The 26,095-nt window shown below is 46.2% G+C and overlaps 2 protein-coding genes across 2 annotated transcripts in view; one reads left to right on the forward strand and one right to left on the reverse strand.

Moving 5' to 3' along the window:
* RHPN2 (rhophilin Rho GTPase binding protein 2) overlaps positions 1 to 4,667 on the reverse strand; it is a 58,561-nt gene extending 53,894 nt beyond the window's left edge. Inside the window, exon 1 of the mRNA XM_061173354.1 lies at positions 4,567 to 4,667. Coding sequence (XP_061029337.1) covers positions 4,567 to 4,635 — 69 coding nt within the window. The 5' untranslated portion in view covers positions 4,636 to 4,667. The remainder of the gene's footprint in view (positions 1 to 4,566) is intronic.
* Positions 4,668 to 13,077: 8,410 nt separating this feature from the next.
* The window catches only part of GPATCH1 (G-patch domain containing 1), a 43,281-nt gene continuing 30,263 nt past the window's right edge, over positions 13,078 to 26,095 (forward strand). The window contains exons 1-7 of the mRNA XM_061172790.1: positions 13,078 to 13,178; positions 18,386 to 18,520; positions 20,893 to 20,978; positions 23,169 to 23,329; positions 23,927 to 24,024; positions 24,550 to 24,608; positions 25,321 to 25,563. Coding sequence (XP_061028773.1) covers positions 13,106 to 13,178; positions 18,386 to 18,520; positions 20,893 to 20,978; positions 23,169 to 23,329; positions 23,927 to 24,024; positions 24,550 to 24,608; positions 25,321 to 25,563 — 855 coding nt within the window. The 5' untranslated portion in view covers positions 13,078 to 13,105. The remainder of the gene's footprint in view (positions 13,179 to 18,385; positions 18,521 to 20,892; positions 20,979 to 23,168; positions 23,330 to 23,926; positions 24,025 to 24,549; positions 24,609 to 25,320; positions 25,564 to 26,095) is intronic.

Raw genomic sequence — 26,095 nt, forward strand, 5'->3', positions numbered from 1 at the left:
GCTCCAGGAAGATCCCACATGCCGCGGAGCAACTAAGCCCGTGCACCACAGCTACTGAGCCTGCGCTCTAGAGCCCGCGAGCCACAACTACTGAGCCTGAGAGCCACAACTACTGAAGCCCATGCGCCTAGAGCCCGTGCTCTGCAACAAGAGAAGCCACCACAATGAGAAGCCCGCGTGCCGCAACGAAGACCCAACGCAGCCAAAAATAAACAGATTCTCAAAAAAAAAAAAGATGGACTGGATGAGCCCCCATGACCCACCCTGGGCTCCTCAGACTCAGCCCAGCATGTCCCTCCACATATGCTTATATATGATGCACACGTGTGTCTAACATGAAATTACACCCCACTAAGATAAATGGTGCAGAGGAGGACCTAAGAGGAGCCTCTGGGTTAAAAAAAAAAAGAAAGAATTCTCTTCCTTCCTTCTCTGCTGGAGCCTTGAGGAAATCCAGAGTAAACAGGGACCACGAACCAGGACACAGTGAACCTTGGGGCCCTGTCCAGCCTGGAGGCTTCTGTGAACAAGAAACAACTTCTCCTCCAGCTCTTGGGTAAAAACAATGGAGCTAAATTCACTTTGGGCCATGAGTGTTCCCAGAGGATGGCGAGGCAGAGATAAGGTCCCACAATGCTGCACTTTGTACCAACGGTCTTCTTCCCCTTACTGCTAAGGTCTTTCATTTAGGCCCTTTCAACAGCCTTGGGGAACATCTTTCTCTAGTTTTTTTCCAGCTAGTTTTCTCTTGGCCAAGAACAGGTTTTCCTGTGGGTTTCAAGACTATAGCCCCCAGAGAGCCCTGGAGGTGGGACCAGCTCTCAGGATGTAGTGTCTTGGAAATGTGTATTACTCTGCATTAACTATAGGCCCGAACACACATTCTTCCAAGACTTTCATTAGGATAAGCATAAAAATCTGTTTGGGAAAAAGAAACTCCATTTCCACTGGTCATTCTTTTAAGAAAATAATTTAGTATTTAATTATTCTTATAGAACTGTACCTCTATATTAGTGTCAAGAAAGAAAAAAAAACATATTAGTGTCAAGAAAGAAAACATATTAGTGTCAAGAAAGAAAAAAAAAAAGTGAGAAGCCAGAGAAGAGAGAAATATATTGTGATAGACCAGAAAGTATTCTGTATTTTTTGTTTGTTTTTAATTCAGAGAGCCCCCTGCCCCAAGCTGCTCACCCAGGAGGCCAGGGTCTGTACTGGTGTCCATGCCTGACCTGGGGCCAAACTGAGTCCGTGTCCTCGGGCTCTGTACAGCCATGTCCTGCACAACCCCAGGAAGACCCTGATTTGCCAGGGGGCCCTCTCTGCCAAAGACTGTCTCACACGTTCAGGGTCCAAGACCAGCAGGCAATATGAACTTCCTCAATCTAAACAAACCTGCCTTCTTCTCCCTCCTCTACCCCCATCCCCCCCAGCAACTATTTTCTCTGCCCTTCTTCCACCTGTACTCCACCACACTGACTTTAAAGATTTTTCTTTGATGTGGACCATTTTTAAAGACTTAATATTTTATTGAATTTGTTACAATATTGCTTCTGTTTTATGTTTTTTGGTTTTTCGACCACGAGGCATGTGGGATCTTAGCTCCCCGACCAGGGATCGAACCCGCACCCCCTGCATTAGAAGGTGAAGTCTTAACCACTGGATCGCCAGGAAAGTCCCCACCACACTGACTTTTGCCCCCAATTCTCCACCTACTCATTTACCAACAACCCCCTAAAGGACTAAACCCAGTATTTTCAGGGCTCTTCTGACTTGTCAACCTCATCTCTCCACTAAAAAGATCTCTTCTCCCAGCTGCCTTGACACTGTCACCCTCTGGGTTTGTTTACCATCTCTCTGCCTGTCCCTTAAATGGAGGCATTATTCTCTTCTGCCTTGGGTCCTTTTTCACAATATCCCACCGCCTCCCACACTGGTGCCCCCCAAAGCTGCATCTCCAGCCAGGGTGCTCTCGTGGCTGCCGGGTTCATGGAGTGGACTCCCCACTGGGACCACCATTCAGATGTCGCTTAGGGGCCTCAAGCCCACCACCTCTACCTCAGCCTCCTGGTTGCCCCATCTCAGTGAGGCGCCTGACCATCCCCCCAGACACCAAAGGGCAGACATTTTGGACTCCCATCAGCAGCACTTCCCCACCATATTTGGTCCATTAGTTCTTCCCATCCCTGTTGACTGCCTTTGCTCAGGCCCTCATCACTGCACCCTCCCCACTGGGATCCCTGCCTCCAGTCTGGACCCCTGGTTTGAGTTAGGGGTGCAAGCTGGTGGAAAGGATGGGTGTGGTGAGGCTGTGTTTACCTAGTACTTTACATAACTGACTGAAAAGTCATCAGTAGTCCGTAACAGAGTAGGACACAGACAATGAGGATTAACCTTCCACACTCCTCCCTGCCTGGCTCCACCACTGCCTCTCCCCCATCGCTCACCTACTGATCACTCAGCTTTCAAAGTGGTCTTTCTGTGACACAAATCTCACACGTCTGGTCCTGCATGAAGCACTTTGATAGATCTCCAGGTTCCCTTCCCATGCATCCAAGACGCATGACTCCCGAACAGCCTAGTTCCCACTTACACCTCCACACTCCCAAGGGTTCACTCACAAACGCTCACAATCCTGTGCCTTCACCCATGCTGTTCCCTCTGCCTGAAGTGTTCTTCCTCCCCTTCTTCACCTGTATAACATCTACCTCTCATTCAAGGAGCATTTGTTTTAGGACAAACTGGCTCGGATCACACATCAGGGAAGGTTCCATGTCGACACCTTTTATTAACCTTGCACTAGGAACACTCTTTGGACTACGGTGACGTAGCACAATGATCATTACAAGGTCTCGTTTTCCAAAGAGATGTTTCTAATGGCAAACCAGTGATTCATCTTATGTTGTACCCATGATTCTCTTTATCTACCACCGGAGAAACCGCACCTGAAAAACACTCAGCTTTGCATCCTTTCACAGCTCCCTTGCCTTCCACTCGGTCCTATGCACATCTTCCCCTGGAAAACCTGTTCTGGAAGACAAGGGAACATAACCCTGGCAGGTGTTCACCACCTCTTCTGCCCCTTCCTCTGTTGTTTCCCCCAGATGCTGCTATAGGTCCAGACCTCCACCTGTTCAGAGGACAAACAATTTGGGGAGGAAATGAAGTCCCAGAAAGATGCAGCAACTTGCTGGAGTCTACACTGCAATTTTGTGGGGGAGGCAGTCAGGCTTTGAGGCCCTAGGGCTGAGATCTAGGGATTCCCAGGCCTGGCCTCCTTCTGCAATTCCATGGCCTGTGATGCTCTGTCCCAAATGCCACACATAATTAGAAGTTATAATCCTATAATTCCATGATGACATCTTTTAACTTAAATACACCTTAAAACTACTCCTTTTTTTTTTTTTAATGCTAAAAGCAATTTAACCAAAAAGAATTTTTCCAACTCTGTCCTCACCTGTTTCCAGATTCTCCTCCTGCCCATCCTCTAGGGCCACTGCTCCTCACCAGAGAGCAAAAGCCCAAAGGCAGCGTCATGGGAGAAGGAGGAAGACGCCAAGAGCATTCACTGACTGGATCATTAGGCGTGGAACAATTAAGAATTGACTGTTCTGTGGGAAACAGTTTCACTGCCCTGTTTATAATTTCGTCCTCTGCCTTCGGTCATAGAAGTTATAAAAAAACAATTTCTCAACCCACCTAGTCAAACATGGCCAAGAGCCAAAGGCTATTTTTAGACTCATAGGGACAAGGAAGAAGGATGGAAGGTGTCCCCGTGCCTCCGGGCTCAAAAGCATCTTTGTAGCCCAGGCCTTGCAACCTGCGGACATCCCAGCGACCCCGCTCCGTGGATTGGGACCACTTTTGAGGGGCTGAGCTGCGAACCTTCGGGGCAGGAGGCCACGGTATGTGCCAAGCTCCCGCGGAGCCCGCACCTCTCGCAGGTCTACCCAACAATCGGATAAATCCGCTTTAGCGAAATGTGGTGAGGGGGCGAAACCGCTGCCCTCACGTCTGCAGCGCGCACGCCCTCCTGGGCAACTAGGGGCAGAGAAGGGGGCGACGCCCGAGGTACCCTCCTATCCTCGAAAAAGTCGAAGAGGCAAACACTGGAAGCATTCTGGAGGCAAAAGGGGAACGCCATCCCTTCTGAGGGGCTCCTATTTCCACGCGCCCCGGCCAAGCGCTCGGGTGGAAGCTGGGCTCGGGTCCCCACGCGCCGCAACGCCGAGGGCGCCAGCGCACTGGGAACCGGTCCCTTCCCCAGGGCCGCGGGACGGCCGGCGGGGGCGACCCCGAGCACCCCTCCTGGCCCTGTCCTCCGCCGGCACCTGCGCGGGGCGGCCCACACACCACTCCCCAGCCCCGTAAGTCACCTGCTCTCGGCCGCCGGGTGCACCGCCGCCGCACCCCTCCACTCCGACCCTCCGCCGGGCGCGCCCCAGCCAGTGCGCCCCCTCCCCCTCCAGGCCTGGTCGACCCCGGCCGCGCGCCCTGCAGCCCCCTCCACAGCCTGGGGGGAAAGAAGTCTGGAGCTCCCAGAATTCCAGCCCGCACGAAGCCGCCCACCTTCCGAAAGTAGCCGTCGCCCTCCTTCTCCAGCGGCTGGGGGGCCGCGGGCAGCAGAGTGTCGGTCATGCCGGCAGCGCGGGAGCGCAGGACAGACTGAAGCTCATCTGCGCGCTGGCCCGAGAAGGCGCCTGGCCCCGCCTCCGCCCCGCCCCGCTCCGCCTGAGCGACCGCCCCTCCAGCCCCGCCTGAGGCCCAGCCGGGAGTCCTGGAGACCAAGCCAGGCCCGCCGAGACCACGCCCCCGGTCCCGCCCCGGTTCCGGATTGGCCGAGCGCAGCCGTGCCCCAGGCGAGGCTGGCGGAGGGGAGAGCAAAGAGTTCCTCTGCTCTTCGCTCGCCCTCTCCCAGCCTCAGGGGCTTAATCTGGGAGTGGTTGCAGCCTCAGCCCGGGAGCGCAGGGGCGGGCCGGGGGTCTCCGCTGCCGCACGAGGCCCGGGTTGGGGATCCAGCTCCTCGTCTGGAACCATGGGGGTAAATGCAGCGAGTGGGTGAAGCTACGGCTCCTGAGCGCACGCCGCGGGGACAGTGACCATACCTGACGCCACGTCGAGGGCGCGGCGGGAGCGCTGGGCCCTGGGCCGAGCAGTCAGGAACAGCTTCCCGCCAAAAGGGATCCCGGGGCAGAGTCCGGGACTCAGGGAGAGTTGGCGGGGCCACCGAGGGCCTTGGCGGGTGACTCAAACCTGTTGGCACAGCGATCAACCCCCTGTCCCCCAACCCGCTCTGCAGAAACCAGGCGGATCCACTGGGAGGTCACAGATGGCGAGGGGAGAGGGATCCACCCAAGGAGGGATCCCCAGAAAGGGTTTCGTGCCCAAGAGACTCGACGAATATCCTTGAGCATGTTTCTTAACCACCACTTCGAACCTCAGATTTCTCAACTGCAAAATGGGTCCGGATCACCCTCTCTTGACCTGGTCCAAGTTATTACAACCAAAGTGGTGTATAAGCGCTTAGCTGCGCGGTAGGGACGCGAATAGCTTAGGAGCGAAAGGGGGACTCCTGGGGACAGGGGTCGCACCGCTCTCTCTCCCAGCCCCCCTGATCGGTGGACTGCGCGGGTAGAACTAGCAGACAGGGTGCCGGGACTGGGCTGCCGGAGCCGGAAGCCCCCCAGCGGCCACGTCCCTCCTGGCCAGCGTTCTGCAGTTCCTACCCCCTCCCCCAACTAAGGGACACATTTGCGCAGTTACTGCTGCGTTTGGCCGTCGCGGTAGGTGCCACAGGTAGAACACAATGCAATCTGCTTTCAAAACAAGCCAAGCGTTTCCTTTTCTTCTTAAAAAAAAAGAAAAAGAAAAAAGTATGTGCATTAGGGGGTGTTCAAGAGTTTAAAATAAATGGTAGCAACAGCCAAGTAAATGTTAAAAAAAAAACACTCATCATCACTGCCGGCTCCAAGACGCAGCACAAGGAAAGGCGTTCTCTGAAAGGGCTGTTTTAATACTAAGAAAGAACCTGAAGAATCTTAAGCATCTGGGACAGGTGTTTGGGAAACTCTGTGGCAGATGAAGAAACTTTCCTTCTCTCTTAGGGTCAGAAATAAGTATCAAGCTAATTTCAGCATTGTCGGTCACCCTAGAATTAATTCATGGCCCTGGAAATGTACACTCCCCTCCCCCAGCTGGGACTTGAAAACAACCGCTTCCGTTTTGGGGATCCAGGGGTGGCGGGTCACTCTATTACATTTGTAATACTACTGCTGCTACTACTACTAATAAAGTTATCAATAATAGAACCTCTATTCTAGCCAGAAAGTTTGTAGATATTATGTTCACGAAACTTCTGCAAATAAGAGAATTAAATAATCTCCATTTAACAGGTGAGAAGACCGAGGCTCAGAGGAGTGAAGTGGTTAAGGGCACGCTAGCCATTAGTGGCTGAGATCGGTGTTTAGTTCAGGGCTGCTGACTCCAGTCATTTCCTACCACTCTCAGATTTTTGTCATCTCCTTCTACTACCCTAAAGCTCCAATCGCCTTTACAGTTTGTCACATATACGTGTCACTTGTACTATTATCGACTTAATAGTCTTCTTTAAAATTACTCACTTTAAAACACACACTTCTGTCATACAATAGTTAAAGAATATAGTTTGTATAATAAATACTATATCTAGTGCAATAACCCACAATTTTATTAGAACTGAAAATCCTAATCAGACCTGACTAGTTTTCAGAAATAATAAATAAATAAATAAAAATAAATAAAACAAAATTACTCACTTTAACAAACTTTATTTTAAAACACAACTATGTCATAACAATAAGCAGAAAACCAGTGCTACTTTGACCTATGCAGACATACACATAAAAGTGAATATAGTGAAAACCAAAATCTGTTATTTAATCTAGCCCAACACCTTTGCCTCCTTGAGCTGCTCCTTTTATTAAAAAGGAAGAAGAGCAAGAAAAGGAAGCCTGGTGTTAAGGACACACCAGCCCACCCTGATACTAGCTTCAGAGGAAAAGAAGCACTTCTCTGTGCATCCCAACAGGCATCTCCTGGCCCTGTGAACCATCTGTGTGTCACTCCTTGAGGCTGTGCAGGACCAGACATCTCTAGACATTCTCATGGCTCCTTGCAGGGGGCTCACAGGCCTGATCCCGTATCTCTGATCCTGCTGCGATCAGGAAATGAGAGCTGCTGCAGCTGACCCAGCAGGAGAGTAATATCTAACCTCCTATTTGTCAACCCAGTTGGTGGTGTGTGTCACAAGAACTGCCAGTGAGCCCCCTGTGCTCCTAACAAAAGAGTTGGGGAGGGAATTTCTGAGATAGGCAAAGGTTAAAAATCTCAACTGCAAACAACTATTTTGTGAAGTCCCCGTTTTACCATCTGGCTGCGGTTAGCAGTTGACTGTCCAGTTTCTTTAAGTAAAATGTAAGTCACACCTCCTGAGACCTGCTTGTTGACAAAAGGAGCACTGGCTTCTCTAGGCGCAGCCTGATGTACATCCTCTCTTGGGGAATCTGATGAAATTTGCCAAATTAAAAGCAGAAATCACAAGTTAACCCTTAAGTGAGTGAAAATCATTGTAAATTATAGACCCAATTTTGCAATTTTTATGAAAAAAAAATCTTAGAAGTTGAAGCCATATGGTGCCATGGAGCACTGACTTGAGAAAACCACACTAGATTTGGCAAGCTCTGCCACTAAGTCACCTTGGCCAGATCCTTCTACCCCTTGTGACCTCAGTTTCCCCAGCTCTGAAATATGGTCTTAAATACATAGCAGTCATTTATTGCATACTTTATGACAGGAGCTGTGCTTTGCATTTTGCATACATGATCTCAGTTGATCCACAACCCTATGAAATGGGTACTTTTTCATCACCATTTTAAAGAGGAAGAAGCTGAGTCTCAGAGGTCACCAGTCTGCTAAGTTAGATTGCCTGATGCAACACCATGCACTTATGTTACTCTACACTGTTCCTTGCAATTTAAAAGGAAAGATATTTTGTCATATTTGGAAGAAGTGATTATGGATTAAAAATAAATGAGTGGGACTTCCCTGGTGGTGCAGTGGTTAAGAATCCGCCTGCCAATGCACAGGACACAGGTTTGAGCGCTGGTCCAGGAAGATCCCACATGCCGCGGAGTAACTAAGCCCATGCGCCACAATTACTGAGCCTGCACTCTAGAGCCCGCGAGCCACAACTACTGAGCCCACGCACCGCAACTACTGAAGCCCACGTGCCTAGAGCCCGTGCTCCGCAACAAGAGAAGCCATCGCAATGAGAAGCCCGTGCACTGCAGCGAAGAGTAGCCCCCGCTAGCCGCAACTAGAGAAAGCCTGCGCGCAGCAATGAAGACCCAACACAGTCAAAATAAATAAATAAATAAATTTATAATAAATAAATAAATAAATGAGTGACAGAATGGCAAAAAATACCAAGTATTGGTGAGAATGTCAAGCAACCAGAATCTCATACATTGCCTGTGGGAGTGTAGATTGGTACTACCACTTTGGAAAACTGGCATTTTCTACTGAAGAGGGACATATGCATAACTTATGAACCAGCAATTCCAAATCTAGGTAGATAACCAACAGAAATGCATACATCTGTTCTCCATAAAACATGTACAAGAATGTTCACAGCTGCACTTTTCAAAATAGCCCCTAACTGGAAGCTACTCAAATGCCCATCAACTGTAGAATGGATAAGAAATTGTGGCATATTCACATAATGAAAATGAACACATTACTATTACAAGCAACAATTATGTTGTGAGCAAAATATTTTGCTCACAAAAATATTGTTGAGCCCAAGAAGCCAGAAAATATACTGTATGATTCCATTTTACATAAAGTACAAAACAGAAAAAATTAGTCTATTCTGGGATTATTGCTTCTGGGTTCTGGAAATTTTCTGTTTCTTGACCTGCTTGTTGTTACACAGATGTGTTCACTTTGTGAAAATGCACAGAACTGTGTGCATATATTGTATTTCAGTAAGAAAACTCAACAGAAAAAAAATGAGTGGCATTGATTCCCAAGCATATAGAGCAGGTTTCTTTGTGTGTCATGAGTGACCATCCCACTGCCAGCACTGATATGTGGACCATAGGAACAAATTACTCCCTACCCAGATGATTCAGCCCATCTTCCTATTGGGCAGTTTCCTGAGATTTGTGCTTTCTTGCCTGTCTGAATAAGAAAGGAAGGGTATGTGGTGTTTAAGCTTCTACAGTTTTGCATAAAAACACATTGTTGAGAGAGTGGCATGGACATATACACACTACCAAATGTAAAATAGATAGCAAGTGGGAAGCAGCCGCATAGCACAGGGAGATCAGCTCCTTTTGTGTCCACCTAGAGGTGTGGGATAGGGAGGGTGGGAGGGAGACGCAAGAGGGAGGAGATATGGGGATTTATGTATATGTATAGCTGATTCACTTTGTTATACAGCAGAAACTAACACACCAGTGTAAAACAATTATACTCCAATAAAGATGTAAAACACACACACACACACACAAAACACATTGTTTAGGGGTTCCTACTGCCAAGAATCAGGAGTATTGGGTAATAAGTGACCAGGGTTGCAGATGAAGCATCCAGCCGTTCCTTCTGAAGATCTGGAGTCAGAAAGGTTGGTAATTATTGTTTTTATTTTGTTTTGTTTTTTAAATATTTATTTATTTATTTTGGCTGTGCCAGGTCTTCGTTGCAGCACGTGGGATCTTCGTGGCAGCACACGGCTCTTATTTGCTGCATGCGGACTCTTAGTTGTGGCATGTGGACTCATAGTTGTGGCATGCATGCAGGATCTGGTTCCTCGACCAGGGTTCAAACCCGGGCCCCACCCCGCCCTCATTGGGAGTGCAGAGTCTTACCCACTGGACCACCAGGGAAGTCCCATTACTGTTTCACTAAATGCAGTGATTGTCAGAAATCTAATTAAGTAAACTCTCAGTAATAAATTTATTGGGTTTTTCTCGCCTCTTTAGAAGCTATAAGCTGTAAGAAAATTATTTGGGGTAATTCAGAAATAAAATCACGGACCTTCATGATTTGTCTGGCTGTATGGGTTAACCCCCAACCTTCTTTACTTTCAATATCTACATTTATTCACATGATGATCAAAGGGTGATGCTGGGACCCTGCAGGGCTTCAGTAAACAAAGATGCTTTCTCTTTAGTACATTAAATTTCTCAAGGCAGGAAAAGGGCTAATACATACAAAAACCTTTAAAATGAAAACTAAGACACTGACATAAAAATGTTTTGGAAAGAATACTATGGATGTAGCTCAAAACAAAAATTCAAGGCGTACAATGCTGTATACATGTATCCCTCCTGCTGTGATTTCCTTTGATCAGTGGCAACCACTGTTATCAGATTCTTTGGGGAGTTCACTGGAGATATAGCATATTTGTGGGTCTATTGTGTCCCTACATTGTGGATGTAATATGTTTTCTTTTAATATAAATGGCAGCATCCTGTGTACTCCGTCTCACCCCCTGTTTTGCTCATTTAACATCATATGTTGGAGATATACCCCACCAGCATTTTAAAATGCTTTACAGTATTCTATCATATAGGTTGTTCCAGTTACTATTGCTGTTAACAAATTACTGCAAATCTTAATGGCTCCAAACAAGAACAATCATTTTATTATTACCTCTCGTGGTTCCAGAGGTGGCTGTACTCAGCTAAAAGGTTCTTGCTTGTGGTCTCTCATGCAGCTGTAGTCAGATGGCTGCTGGAACTGGAGTCATTTTGAATCTTCCTTGCTCACGTGTCTGGTGATTGATACTGATTGTTAACTGGAACTTCAGCTGGGTCATAGGCTGGAATACCTACACGTAGCCTCACTTCATGGCCTGGGCTTCCTCACAGAATGGAGGTTGGGTTCCAAGGTCCAGCATCCCAAGAAACAGAAAGTTGGAGCTACCAGTTTCTTTTTTTCTTTTTTCTTTTTCTTTTTGGCCATGCCGGATGGCTTGTGTGATCTTAGTTCTCTGACCAGGGATCGAATCCCAGCCCCTACAGTGAAAGCACCGAGTCCTAACCACTGGAACACCAGGGAATTCCTGCTACCAGTTTCTTCAAGCTTGGGTGTGGGAAATGTTATATTGTCAGTTTCACTGTATTCTTTTGGTCAAGCAGTCATGGAGCTTAGATTCAAGGAAGGGGACATAGACTCCACTTTTCGACCAGAAACTTGCCAAAAATTTTGAGGTTGTCTTTTTAAAATAATTTTTTTTGGCCTTGCTGTGAGGCATGCAGGGATCTTAGTTCCTTGATCAGGGATCGAATCTGTGCCCCCTGCATTGGGACCTCAGTCTTTTTTTTTTTTAAAGATTTATTTATTTATTTATTTATTTTTGGCTGCATCGGGTCTTAGTCGCGGCACGTGGGATCTTCACTGAGGCATGCGGGATCTTTCGTTGCGGTGCCCAGGCTTCTCTCTAGTTGTGGCATGGGGTTTTCTCTCTCTCTAGTTGTGGTTCGCGGGCTCAGTAGCTGCCCCGGGGCATGTGGGATCTTAGTTCCCCGACCAGGGATCGAATCCGCGTCCCCTGCATTGGACGGCGGATGGATTCCTTACCACTGGACCACCAGGGAAGTCCCTAAAATAATTTTTTTTTTTAAAGTCATGTACCATGACTTATTTAATTAGTTCTTCATTCTTTTCTTCAAATTACTTATTGAGTGCTTACTACATTCCAAGCACTGTTCCAAGCTCTGAGGATACAGCAAAGGAAGAAAGAAAAACTGGCTCAGATCTGTCTTCTTGGAGCTTACGTTCCAAGGGGAGCTTACATTCCATTCCATTGGGAGAGAAAGACAATAGACATATAAATAGGTAAATCAAATTATATAAGGTGACAAATGTTGTGGAAAATATATAGTAGGGTAGGGGGTGATAGGGGTTGTTTTTTAGAATAGGGTCAGAAAAGTTTTCGCTGAGTAAGTAACCTCTGAGCAGAGACCTGAAGCAAGTGAGGCAATGAATCATGCTTGTAGTATTCCAATCAGTGGGAACAGTGAATGCAAAGGCCTTGAGTCCAGAGTGTGCTTGGAATGCTCAAGAAACAATCCCAATCCCAGAGATTCTGATTCAGGAGGCCTGGGGGACGGGTAGGAGGGACATTTTAGCAACATGCTACGGATTCTCACTCACACAGACTTCTGACCCTCATTTTGCAGACCCGGGCTTCGTTTCTCTCTTCTGTAAGAAGGAGGTTTGCAGTGGGATAACAGCACCCTATTGGACAGATGTTTGTTTCTTTAGCTTCAATAAGGGAGCCCTCAGCGTCCCTCACCCCACGTCACAGCAGCCTTTTGCTTGTCCGCTTGCATTTTCTTTCTCCTTTCTCGTTTTCTTCGTTCTCTTTTCAAATTTCTTTCTTATTTTATTTTTCTCTTAATTCCTGTTTTCCTCTGCCCCCACCACGCGCCCCCTTTCCTTCTCTTTTTCTTTTAATCTCTTCTTCCTTTATTTTCCTCATTGACCAAGTGTTGTCCCAAGCTACCTTCACCGTGGGCATCAGGGTTCCCCTGTCTGAATCCTTTCAGAGGTCTGGAAGGGGACTCCACTTACGTCAACCTAAGGGTGACATATACAGAGTGCGTGTGTCTATCTGGGAGTACAGGCAAGTTCCCGCAGATGGCAGGGGTAGGACTGAGGGGAGCAGGGTCTGCCGGCAGGGGAAGTGGGGGAAGAGCACGGACCGGGTTGGGGAGGGGTGTGGGGTGGGCAGACTTCGCGGAGAACCACCCCTGCAGCTCGACAGCGGAGTGCCTTCCACCTTCTCCCAGGCGCCTCCTCCTGACCGGCACATGGTGGAGCTAGGATGGGATGTCGTGGCAGCCAAAGCCTCCGAGACAACTCCTGCCGGGGTCCGCCTCCCACAGGACGGGTTTGAGAACCACCCGGCGCAGATCCGAGAGAAGCTTGCCGGGCGGCGTGAGCACTTTCCGCCACCTGCGCTTAGAGCTTCGCTGCGGTTCGCGGAGATTAAAGCGCGGAAGGCATTTTGCCCATTGAGGCCTCCGTAGCGAGGGGGCGAGGCCCGGAAGGGAGCAGGATGGCGGCGCTGGATAGAGACAGTGACGAGGATTTGGTCAGCTATGGGACGGGCCTGGAGCTGCTGGAAGAAGGTGCGGGCTACATTCGTCGCCGGGGCCTGTGGAAAACAGGCCGGGGGTCCAGGATTCGGGGCAAAAACGCACAACTCTGTGCCAGACCTTGTCTGGCACCGGGGGAAAGGCTCGCCTGCTACGGGCTCTGGGAACAGCGACCGGAGAGGCGTGCACTGTGCTTGCGGGGTGCTCACGTTTTGCAGGGACGGATGGGAGGCCCGGAGGGATGGGAAGAAGAAAGATGACAAACAGGCTCGTGTGAGAGCGGGGGTAGGGGAAGAGCGGTGGTCAGGCAATGTTTTTCCTAGGAGAGGACGTTTGAGCTCAGCCTTGAAACAGAGAAAGGAAGCAACCGTACGAAGATTTGGGGGAAGAGCATTTCAGGCGAAGCGAACAGCAAGTGTAAAGGCTCTGAAGTCGGAGCCAGTTTGGCAAATTGAGGGACAGGCAGGACTGATGTGGGTGGAGCAGACAGCACCAGGGGGAGGCTGGTAGAAGATGATGTCAGAGGGGGAGGCGGGGGTTGAGTCTTAGTTGGTATGGTCAGGGAGTTTGGATTTTAATACTAAGTGTAGAAGAGTCATGGGGGAGGGGGTTACACAAAGGAGGGATGTATATTTTTCAGATTATTCTGTCCTCGATTTTGAGGGTAGGCGGGTTGGGGGTGGGTAGGAGTGAAGCAGGGAGATTAGCAAAAAGAGGCCAGGCGATGATGGTGGCGGTGGTTAAGTAGTGGTGAGTTGAGATGTGCTTTGAAAGCAGAGCTGACCCGACTCGCTGGTGGAATGTGGGGGTGAGTGCAAGATGAAGCAAGATTCTCCCCTGTGTTTCTGGTCTGATCCACTTAACGACTTGATTTGTTTCGTAAAGCATGTATTGGATGGCTAGTAAGGTCTGATGGCAGTGCTAGCCCTGTGGGAAAGACAAAGGAAGTTTGGTGGGCTAGGAGTTATTTGCAGACTCTCCTTTTTTCCTACCCTGACCACATCGTGTCAGGTTGGTTGTCCTTCTGGGACGTTGCCCCTGATTACCCTCTTATTCCCTACAAACAGTTCTAATCATTAGAAACTTATGCCAGATGCTGGCCCTGTTCCTACTGTCTGCTTACAAAAGACAGAGAAATGCTAGTCTCCTGAAAGCTTCTTATGTGTTTAAAGACACCCCTTGCATTTCCTCTAAGACATCTCTGTACCACACTCAGTTTTCTAATAAATTAAGTTTAAAGTCCCCTCAACCCTAATTTGTCGGAGCTTTCTTCAAGCTTGGGACCAGAGTGTGGGTAGACTGGGGCCATTATTAGTATGTCCTTCATTTTAGACTGTATTTCTTTACCACAATCTAAGCTCACATTAGCTTTATTAACAAACACATCATCCCGTGGTGTCAAGGAATTGGTTGACAAAGATTCTTAATTTGAGGGGTTTCAAATCTAGTTGAGAACAAAAGTATGAGGTTCACAAGTGCTAAAGTATGTGATGTAGAGAGGAAATAACCTACACAAGCTAACAGGGAAACCTGAGAAGGCAGGATGGGACCCCTTGAAAGCTGGTTAGAATTTCGGTATGCAGGAAGAGGACAGGGTTAAACATGCATGGGTGGAGGTTATTACAACCCTGCCAAGCAGGAGTTTGTGTCATTTCTATATTTCTGGTCTCACAGTTGTTTCCTTGTGAAGTGACATATTGTAAGTCTTCAACTATTTGACCTATATTTTTCTAATTCTTCCTGTTTTGATGGTGTATAAAATCTGTGATGGAGCCTAATGGTCTAGCCAGGCTCTTGAAGTAGAATGGATTCCCCCCCCCCCCCCCCCCCCCCCCCGCCCCCCGGCCTAAAATTACCCTTTAACTTCTCAGTACTAGGTGTTTTTGAGGATTGATCCATTGTTTCCTAAGCACTTTGAAGTTAAAACACACTCTAACTACATTTTACAATGTAACATACTAGACCAATAATCACTTATACCTCCTACTTTGAAGTTCTAGTGACAGGTTAGACAAACATTGGTAGAGGAGGGACTCCATTACTTAATTAAAGTTGCTGGCCCTGACAGAAAGTTTTATTGGGTAAGAGAGTGGCTGATCTGTTACATACAGACTCATAGACACATAGGCCCTCTGGCCTGGAAGGAAGGTGCCTCAGTGCTTATCTAATCTTCCCTTAGATACATTCACTTGGCTGTAGAATTCTCCTCATCATCTGCTCATCCTGCACTCAGATTAATTTAGGACCATTTTCTTCTTCCTTGATGTTGTGACTCTCCCACTTAAAACTATCTGTGGCTCCCAGTCACCCACAGGACATACCCCAGACCCTGCAGCACTGTGTTCCAGGCCCACTGCACTATCTGCCCTTTTGGTTCCATCTTCTGTGCCTTCCCTGTCCTCCAGTCAGACTAGACTACTTTCTTAAACATCTGACCTTCCCCTTTTCGACCTCCTGTTTACTGTTTACTGATGGAATTAATGCCTCTGTGGGGAATTGTGTCCCTATGTGCAGCTATCAAATGCTGCTCACGCCTCTGGGTGACTCTGATGTTGTGGACCTTGAACATTGTCAGAACAGTTCCTATATATGCAGGTCTCCTCTGCTGGGCTCGGAGTGCCCTGGGAACAGGGACGGAGTTGTATTCAGTTTTCCACACCCAGCATCTAGAACAGGGCTGCTTCCACGGAAAGGCCCTCAGTAAACTTGTGGTGGGGAACAAGTAAAGGACAGAATGGGTTGTGTCCCTGACTTGGAGGCAGAGTTGAGATCTGATTTCAGCTTTGTGCTTATTAGCCGTGGACCTTAGGGCACTTACTTAATCAGAGCATCCTTATCAGGGTATGATAAATGAGATAATACTATTAGTAACAGTAATTATAATAGGACCTGGCTAAAATGCCACTTCCTCCCTGGAGTTTTCCTGTGCTGTGGTTAGAGGCGGCTCCTCCTCCTCAGGAGCCCTGTGGGACCTGGTCAGCCACACTGCTTGGCCCTCATCATCTGCTGTCCGGTTCTACCTAGTTGTCTGCAGATCTTATCTCCCCTTTCAGCTCAGGAGTACCTGGAGAACAGAGCAAGAACAGAACCTTGCATTGGCAGGACCTGTCCTCTCTCCCCTTAACCCAGTGGTTCTCAACCAAGGATGAATTTCCCCCACAAGGGACATTTGGCAATGTCTGGAGACATTTTTGGTTGTCATGCTTTTTCGGGATGGGGGCGTTACTGGCATCTAGTGTGACAGGCTAGGGATGCTGCTAACCACTGTACAAGACAGTCCCCCACAATTAAGAATTATCCAGTACAAACTGTCAATAGCGCTGAGGTTGAGGAACTCCACCTTAGCCAGGAATCATGCCAGGTGCACGTGCAGTAAAGGAGCATGTGTACTGTATTTTCTAAGAAATGGTGAAAATCTTGGACTGTGGGACCTGAGTTGTAATTCAGTTCTTTAGAATGAAATGAAATTGTAGTGATATTAACCAAGCTTTGCTATGGCCAGGGGCTGTGCTCAGTTCTCTGCGCGTGGTTTTTAATCCTCGGCACCATCCTACAAGGTGACTTCGGTTATTATCCTAATTTTATAGTTGTGGAGACTGGGGCTTAGAGAGATCAAAAAACTTGCCTATAATCACAAAGCTAGCAAGTAGGAGGGTAGGGGGATTTGAACCCAGATCTCCTGTCTTCAGAACCCTCTTGATTACCCTGCTGTGGGTTATATTCTAGAAATGACCTAAAGCCTCCGTAAGCTACAAGTAAGAATTTAGGACTATGAGGCTAGACATTTCTTTACTTTCTGTTCCACTATCCGCAAGTAGTAACTGGCTTAATTATTGAAGTAACAGGTATACATGGGCTTTAGGATACATCTTACCTACTGTATGTACTACTATTACTATAACAGCAATTGCAGCTAGGGGACTTCCCTGGTGGCCCAGTGGTAAAGAATCCGCCTTACAATGCAGGGAACGCAGGTTCGATCCCTGGTCAGGGAACTAAGATCCCACATGCCGCGGGACAACTAAGCCCGAGCGCCACAACTACTGAGCGCGCGCGCCTCAACGAGAGAGCCCGCGTGCCGCAAACTACAGAGCCCACGTGCCCTGGAGCCCTGTGCCACAACTAGAGAAGAGAAAACCCACACGCCACAACTAGAGAGAAGCCCATGCACCTCAACAAAAGACCCCACATGCCGCAACAAAGATCCCCGTGTGCTGCAACTAAGACCCGACGCAGCCAGAAAAATAATAAAAAATACATAAATAAAATAAATTTAAAAAAAGAGCAGCTAGTACTTTATATGTGTTTATTGTGGGTCCCTCTTTTTGCTAAGCATTTTACAGGCATTATCTGATCCAATTTGCATAACAACTCTATGAAATAGATATTACTATTAATGTCCCATTTTACAGATGAGGAAATCGAGGCACAGAGAGGCTAAGATGACCAAAGTCCCTAGTAAAGGTGGGCTTAGCTTTAAAATCCAGAGTGCCGTGACTCTCAACCCCAAGAGCTTAATTACTGTCTAACTTGCTTTCAGTAGTGAATGTTTGAAAATAACTTGATGGTTACTTTTTGTTTTAAATAGATTAAGAAGTTTTAATTAGAACTGATAAAATTAGGCAGTAGTTTGTGTCATGAAACTTGAAACCTAAGGAAATTTTTAGGTGAGCCTAAAATGTTTAAGTTCCTTTTCGCTGGTGTTATTTAGCACCCCAGCCCTTTTCAGCCAAGTAAGTAAAGGAATAAGCTTAAAGAACAGTAATTATGACATCAGGAGAGTCCCAGAAATAAGGAAACTCAAGATTTGGGGAAAATGGGCAATGCCAATGGAAAAATTCTGGAATCGGGGATGCTGTGAATTTCTAGAAGAGATATAGAAGTGTGTCCCTTGCTGTAAACCTCTGCACACCATGTGCCACCCCAGCAGCTTGCCTACTTTACTGCCAGCAGATTTCACCTCCGTCTCTGAACTCTTCACCCAATAATTCAGTTTTCATAATGGAATTTAGTGGGAAAAGCAGGCCATTTTTGCTAAAACATATTTCTAATAAAAATAAGAGATATTGTTTTCTAAACTACATCAGTTACTAAGGTCTAGGAATAGCAACTTAATTAAACTTGTTATATTTGAAGTTACAAGAAGTGAACAATGCATTATGTTAAAGAAATGATCTTTTCCTTAAATCCTCTCTAACCCACCATCACCTTCTGTCCCATTCAAAATATTATTTTTTCAGGCGAGAGACCAAAGAAACCAATTTCTCTTCAGGATCAGACTGTCAGAGACGAAAAAGGAAGGTATAAACGATTTCATGGAGCCTTCAGTGGAGGTTTCTCTGCTGGTTACTTCAACACCGTTGGCTCAAAAGAAGGTAGGATTTTCCTGCTTGTAGCTACTATATCGCTAAAGCAAATGATTGAAATACCGTAGGAGTTTTGCTCCCCTCCCTCACCTCTCCCTTTTAAAAAAACTTTTAAAAACATTTTAGTACATACACTGTAGTCTTTTGTGTTCTTTGAATGTTTGCAATGTTTCCAGAGACAACTTGTGTGTTGTTCATTGATTACAACCTGAAGGTGAGAGAGTTTTCTTTGACTTTAAAGAAAAAAAATAGGTACGTCATAACCAAATGATTAGGTGATAATAAGGACTTCTGTTTTATACTGTATCTTGCCACACACTCAGTGCTCTCACACAGATTCACTCAGGTAATCATTGTCTCACATGACTCAGTGCCTAAGGAGGGCAGGTGTCCCAGCTGTTTTGTGGCTGAGGACCCTGTGGGTCCCAACACTGGGTTCCACAGCATCACTTGTCAGTACATGTTCTCCACCTGGAGAAAAGTCAGTCAAATTTTTCACATTATGCAATATAATAAATTCTGTATTGTTTAAAGTAATATATGTTGGGAATTCCCTGGCAGGCTTCCACTGCAGGGGGCACGGGTTCAATCCCTGGTTGGGGAACTAAGATCCCGCATGCTGCGCAGCACAGCAAAAAAAAAAAAAAGTAATGTGTGTTTTTAAAAAACATTTTAACGCAGAAACTGGAAGAAAATGTCTTATATATATCAAATACAAATGAGGATGACTGATTAACTCACATAGCAATTATTAAGAACAAGATGAGCCAGATCTTTCGTATATATTTTTAAAAGTAACTCATACATAACAATGATAGTAGGGACTTCCCTGGTGGTCCAGTGGTAAAGAATCCGCCTTACAATGCAGGGGGACACGGGTTCGATCCCTGGTCAGGAAACTAAGATCCCACATGGCCACGGGGCAACTAAGCCCGTGTACCACAACTACAGAGTCCACGCACCCTGGAGTCCATGCGCCACAGCTAGAGAGAAGCCCACACGCCACAGCGAAAGATCCCACATGTGGAAACTAACACCCAACGCAGCCAAAAATAAAAATAAATAAATAAATAAATAAAAATAATAAATAAATCTAAGAAAAAATGACAATAGTAAAATAAAGATGAAAAACAATACAAGAAAGGGGTGGGGGAAGGCATGTAAGAAAAATAGGGTAAATAAGATGGTTAAAGTTCAGTATCCAGAATGTATAAAGATCAGTTCAATGAGCAAATGATCAAAGTATTTGAACAGTTTACTCCAGAGGAGATAGAAATGCTACGTGGAATATTCAGCCTTATTATTAAGAAAAGCAAAGTAAGGTAACTAAGGCACTATTAAAGTAGCACACTTATTAAAATGTTAAAAATGGCAGTAGAATTTTTGAAGAAAGAAGTACACGAATACATTGCTGATTGTTATAATTATGGCTGTGCTGTATATTATAATTGAAAAGTAAGACCAGCTCAAATGATTAGTCATCACAAGTAGACTGTGATATGTTAACACAGTGGAATATCTCTTTACCATTAAGAGTGACAGATTCAGGTCCTGTGCAGATACAGGGCAAAGACTATAGACATCCAAAGTGGAGGAAGGTGCTGGGCCAGGGTATCGCCTGGAAGAGCTGGTCTTCACTGTCCTGGGGTTTCTCCCAAGTTGGCCTACAAGGCTGCTCTACCCATCTACCAAGAATAGGTCTGCCCCATACTCCTCAGCTCCCCAAGACTCTGGTAGGAAGTCAGAAGGAGGTGTGCCACTCTTAGAGAAAGCTAAGAAAGTGTATCTTAGAGGGTTACAGATACATTTGACCTCTGGGGCATTTTCTCTCTGTAGGCACAGCACATGCTTGGTTACCATGGGTGAGGCACAGGGGTGTTAGTTATAGGACTCAGGTATTTGATGGAATTGGGGGCCTGGTATGGTCATCACCTGCCCTTAGACTAACCAGGTGGAATCCTTTCATGGCTGACTAATGTACCCTGACATACTGTTTCTTTGATATGTTAGTATGTTGGTGTATATTGCTGTCCTGGTGGTCTCAGAGTGGTCCTGCCTTATAAGGTGACCTTGCATCTTTTTTGCTGAGATCTACTTGTGTTCCTTTCACAGTTTAACTTTCAATGTATCGTTTTATTTCTCTTGGTTGCAAATTCTTATGGGGCAACCTTACTGTATCCACTAAGTTCTGACAACAGGGCGTATGGGGCTTAATAAGAAGTTTATGTGGCCTAATTGTGTCTATGTGAGCAGTGAGATGAGAAGTAGCTAAGAGTTTTGTAGTTATTGGAGGTTTCAGGTCCACATGTGTTACTTAATTATTTGGTTATAAACCAAAATACCATCTGGGATTGTAATGTTCTAAACGCTTTTCTTTCAAGGATGGACACCCTCTTCCTTCGTGTCTTCACGACAGAACAGAGCAGACAAATCTGTTTCTGGTCCCGAAGATTTTATGGATGAAGAGGTGGGTGTGCAGAACTTTAACTGCCAGTTAGCCGGTGAGATGTGGGTGGTTGGTTGCTGTAGCACCTTCTCTCTCCCCAGAAAGTTCAGTGTACGATTTCCTCTTTGTTTGTAAGACTTTATCTTTTTGGTGTTTGGACTCCATAGTGCCCTGTACATCAATGGATTCTTGTTCGTTGGCATAGTGCCTTAACTGGCTGGTGCCAGTTTCTGAAGTCAAGAGTGTAAGGGGGGACTTCCCTGGTGGCACAGTGGTTAAGAATCCACCTGCCAACGCAGGGGACACAGGTTCGAGCCCTGGTCCGGGAAGATCCCACATGCTGCGGAGCAACTAAGCCCATGTGCCACCACTACGGAGCCTGCGCTCTAGAGCCCACGAGCCACAACTACTGAGCCCACATGCCACAACTACTGAAGCCCGTGCGCCTAGAGCCCGTGCTCCACAACAATAGAAGCCACCGCAATGAGAAGCCCGCACACTGCAACGAAGAGTAGCCCCCGCTCGCCGCAACTAGAGAAAGCCCAAGTGCAGCAACGAAGACCCAACACAGCCAAAAATAAATAAATTAAATTAAAAAAAAAAAAAGAGTATAAGGGGAAGGTCATATACAGGCAAATTTACTTGAAAAAGCCCCAACTGCCCCAAAAGTGCAGTGTCTGTCAAGCTGAGTCCACAGCCTTCCATGGTGACTCTTTTTTTTTTTAAATTTTCCACATAATTAAAAAAATTTTTTTATTTTATATTGGAGTATAGTTGATTAACAATGTTGTGTTAGTTTCAGGTGTACAACAAAGTGATTCAGTTATACATATGTGTGTATCTATTCTTTTTCAAGTTCTTTTCCCATTTAGGTTACTACAGAATATTAGGTAGCGTTCCCTGTGCTATACAGTAGGTCCTCTTTTAAATATAGCAGTGTGTACACGTCAATCCCAAACTCCCAATCTATCCCTCCCCCTCCCCTTCCCCCTTGGTAATCATAAGTTCGTTCTCTAAGTCACAGTGACTCTTAATGCACACTGCAGTTTAAGGAGGAGTGAGTGACTAGACTAGAGAAAGGAGTGAAAGAAGCCCTGTGCAGGCATCTGGGCACCTCATCAAAGTGACCATGACCGCCCGCTTCTTAGGGGTAAACGGTGGGGGGTTTCTAAAGTGGTCCTACCGGCCTGCAGCCTGGGCTACATTTTCTGGTAAAATTAAGCCTCTCTTACCTTAAAACCTAGTCATGGGTTCACTTGTGATAAAGATTAAGTAAAATACGTACCTGAGCATGTTTTAGGCTGCAGGTAAGTGGCAAGGGGTGGTCCCCTTCCTGTTTGACTAGCAGAATCTATGAGGAAACATATCTCATGGAACAAGAAGTCCAGATGTCAGCAAGGCCCCAGGCTCTCAGGTATCTTCTGCACGTCAGCTTGCCCTTCCACGATCTCACCTCACTGCTGCAAGGTGGCCACAGTAGTTCCACGTGGCACATCCGGGATGACATTATCCAGTGGGAAGGAGGACTTTCTTCTTGGAATCTTTCCTTGAGAGCAAAGAAACCATTTGGTGGATTTTCCCTCACATCGGCTCCAGTGAATTGTTCTACAAGCCCGTTCTTAAAGCAGTCCCTGGTGAGGAAGATGGGATCAGGATGACTGGCTTAGGCAAGATGTGAGCCCCACTCCCTAACCCTCCCCTACCCCAACACATCCCCCCCAGGGACATCACTCCTGCAGGGCATGGTGGCGCAGAGCCAGGCCGGTGCCTGGACAGCATCAGGGCTCCGTGTGGAGAGCGGAAGGGGCTGTGGCTGCTGGACAGACAGCGGATGGTACTTAACTCTAAGCCTGGCACAGAGGTGCTCCCGAATGCTTGCTGACTGTGCCTCTAAGACCTTTTCCCCCTTCACACTGACCTTTGAGGTATTGTCCAAGAAGAACAAAGAACAGAACACTTACTTCCTGTTTTCCTAGCTTGGCAGTGCCTGTTGTGGCTTCACTGAGTGGCCACTGTCATGCCCCTGTCCTTGGGCACTGGCCTTAGCTTATCCAAAGTCAGGGCGTAAAATCAGCTGCTCTGTTGATCCCTAACTCAATTTTGTACTTTTAACTTTTTTTTTTTTAAAGTAATAAAGCTGTGTAATGTATCATGTTTAATCACTTTCCAAATAATGTAAGTCATTCTGTTTGAATTTTTTTTTTTTTTAAGGATCTTAGTGAATTTGGGATAGCACCTAAAGCGATTGTTACCACAGATGATTTTGCTTCTAAAACCAAAGATCGAATACGAGAAAAGGCCAGGCAGTTAGCAGCGGCTACTGCCCCTATTCCTGGCGCCACTTTGCTTGATGACCTCATAACACCAGCGAAGTAAGAAGAATTTAATTCTGACTTTTCTGATCTTGGCATCACTGCCTTGCATATGTGTGATGATCTTACTTAGGGATAGTTTGATTGCAAGTAGGAGAAGCCCTCTCAGCCTAGCTTGAGTACAAAAGGGGGTTTTGCCAAAATGACCTTGCGCTGTTACCACATGGAGTGCTCTAGAGCTCCAGGCACTAGCTGTGTTAGTGGGGCTCATGGCAGCTGGAGAGCTATTAGGAACTGGGGTGACTTCCCTCCCAGCCCCTGCCTCACAAGCCTTAAGGGCTCTCTCCTCATTCTACCCTCTTTCTGCATACTTCCTTGTTCTGCTCCTGGGTATGTGGCCTGTTGTGGCAGCCTCAGACCATCATGGTTTCCCAGGCCACATGTTTGGCATCTATGTGCCCATCCCAAAGGCCTGGGAGAGGGGGCATCTGATCAGCTTCCCCAGGTCCAGTCAACTGTGGTGGGAACAGCAGGGCCATGCAGTTCTAATAGGGATGGGGGAAAGGGCTGAGGCATGACAGGTATATGAGCTGCTTATTTCCTACTGTTTGTTAGTGTTTTAAAAAGAAGTTCATTTTCAATGCCTTGATATCCTAGGTTATCTGTTGGTTTTGAATTGCTAAGAAAAATGGGTTGGAAGGAAGGACAAGGAATTGGTCCTCGAGTAAAGAGAAGACCACGCCGACAGAAAACTGGTATGTGTACTGATTGTCATTAACTCTACAGCAGACTTTTTGATGACTACATGTTTCTAGAAGTAAGATTGCTGGGTCAAGCGGTGTGCACGTATTTTAAGGTTTTTTGTGTGTAATGCACAATACCTTTCTGGAAGGATTGTACTAGTTTACCTTCCCACCAGCAGCATATGAAAGTTCTTGTTTCCTACTTTTGCCAAAACTGTGTTATAGCTTAACATGATTATTTTCTATTATTCCTGTCCCTTGGTCTCCCCAGCCAGACTGTGAACTCTTGGAGGCAGCAGTACTTTCTTTCGGGTTCTCTGTGGTTCTGGGCAGTAGTGGTTACTCACCATGTGCATCATTGCCAGAGTGCAGGTGGGGCAGGGGCTGGTGGAAAACAATCCCTGAGTGTTCAGTGTCCGACTCTAAAGCTGTAGTGTCTTTTACAGGCTCAGCCGTCTACCCCTGAAGAGTCTCAGTGAATCAGGTTTCTGTAATTTTAGTCACCTCTGACTAATGCATTTGAAATCTCTTTTATAGATCCTGGAGTAAAAATCTATGGCTGCGCATTACCCCCTGGAGGCTCTGAAGGATCTGAGGTATTGTATGGGATGATTGACCTTCAGTTTGGCCCAGTAGCACCTGTTACTTTATGAGCGTGAAATTTAGGTTCGGAAAATTTTAGAAATCAGTCAGATCGCATTATAGGGAAATACCCATGCCCTAAAAATGTCCTCATTATGTCAGATACTGTATTTAGCAACATGCCAGGCCCATAGATGTCCCAAGTCTGTTCAGATTCTTAATATGGAGTTGTTTGTCAGAAATAGGCTCACAACTAGAAAACAAACTTATGGTTAGCAAAGGGAATAGCAGTGGGGGCCAAGGGGGAGAGATCAATTGGGACTTTGAGATTAACATATACGTACTACCATATATAAAATAGGTAAACAACAAGGACCTACTGTATAACACAGGGAACTATATTCAATATCTTGAAATAACCTATAATGGAAAAGAATCTGAAAAAGAATATATATATATATAAAACTGAATCACTTTGCTGGGCACCTGAAATTAACACAACATTGTAAATCAACTATACTTCAATTAAAAAAAGGTTTAAAAAAATGGAGTTGTTTGTGTTAGTATCATTTGTTCAGGGACTTGATTTAGTCATTTGTAATAGTGGAAACGGAAGTATGATAATTGTTCTGTTTGGAATTAATCACTGCATTTGAAAATAGTATTTTACAGGCTTTAAACCAGGCAGTGACTCACCTTCATTCCATTTTGAAACACTGAAAATAGGATGAAGATGATGACTACTTGCCAGAAAATGTGACCTTTGCACCCAAAGACGTCACACCTGTGGATTTCACGCCTAAAGATAATGTACATGGACTGGCTTACAAGGGCCTGGATCCCCACCAAGCACTGTTTGGAACTTCAGGAGAACATGTTAATCTTTTTAGTGGTGGACCCGAGGGCGCCAACAATCTTCTTGGAGATGTTGGAGTGAATAAAGGAAGAAAATTGGGAATTTCAGGCCAGGTAAAAGTGTTTCTGTTTTATAAACAGGGAACCGTTGACAAATGAGAATTCTTGCTGTATTATATTAGCCCCATAGTAAGCACTCATTATTCATTGACTAAATGAAGACCTTAAAGTGGTTGTCTTGTCCTTAGGAGTTTGTCCGAAGACATGTAAAGCACACCGTCCTAATTTGCATATGTGTTCCTGAGACCCTGTGACCTAACGTGCCCGGTGGAGTTTGTGTGTGAGGAGTGAGGACTGCTTTCCCACACCCCTGCGGGGCTGAGCAGAAAACCACACTCACCTCTTTGATTTAGTTAATAGTTGAATTACAATCTGCCTCTCCAAGTTCAGGTCAAAGTTGTACTACCTCTCCGACTCTTTCCTAGTGCTGCAAGCCCTAAGTCAGGAACCTGGGTGTAAGTTTTACTTTTACCAAGGGACCTTGGTAAAAAGACTTACTTTTTACCTTTGAGGAGATGGAGAGCTTTTCCTGATTGCCTGTCTTCTCAAATTGATTCAGAGTCTCTTTCCTAAAATAAGTTCAGAG

Source organism: Eubalaena glacialis, chromosome 18 (assembly GCF_028564815.1).
Source record: "Eubalaena glacialis isolate mEubGla1 chromosome 18, mEubGla1.1.hap2.+ XY, whole genome shotgun sequence".
In the NCBI taxonomy this organism is placed as follows: domain Eukaryota; kingdom Metazoa; phylum Chordata; class Mammalia; order Artiodactyla; family Balaenidae; genus Eubalaena; species Eubalaena glacialis.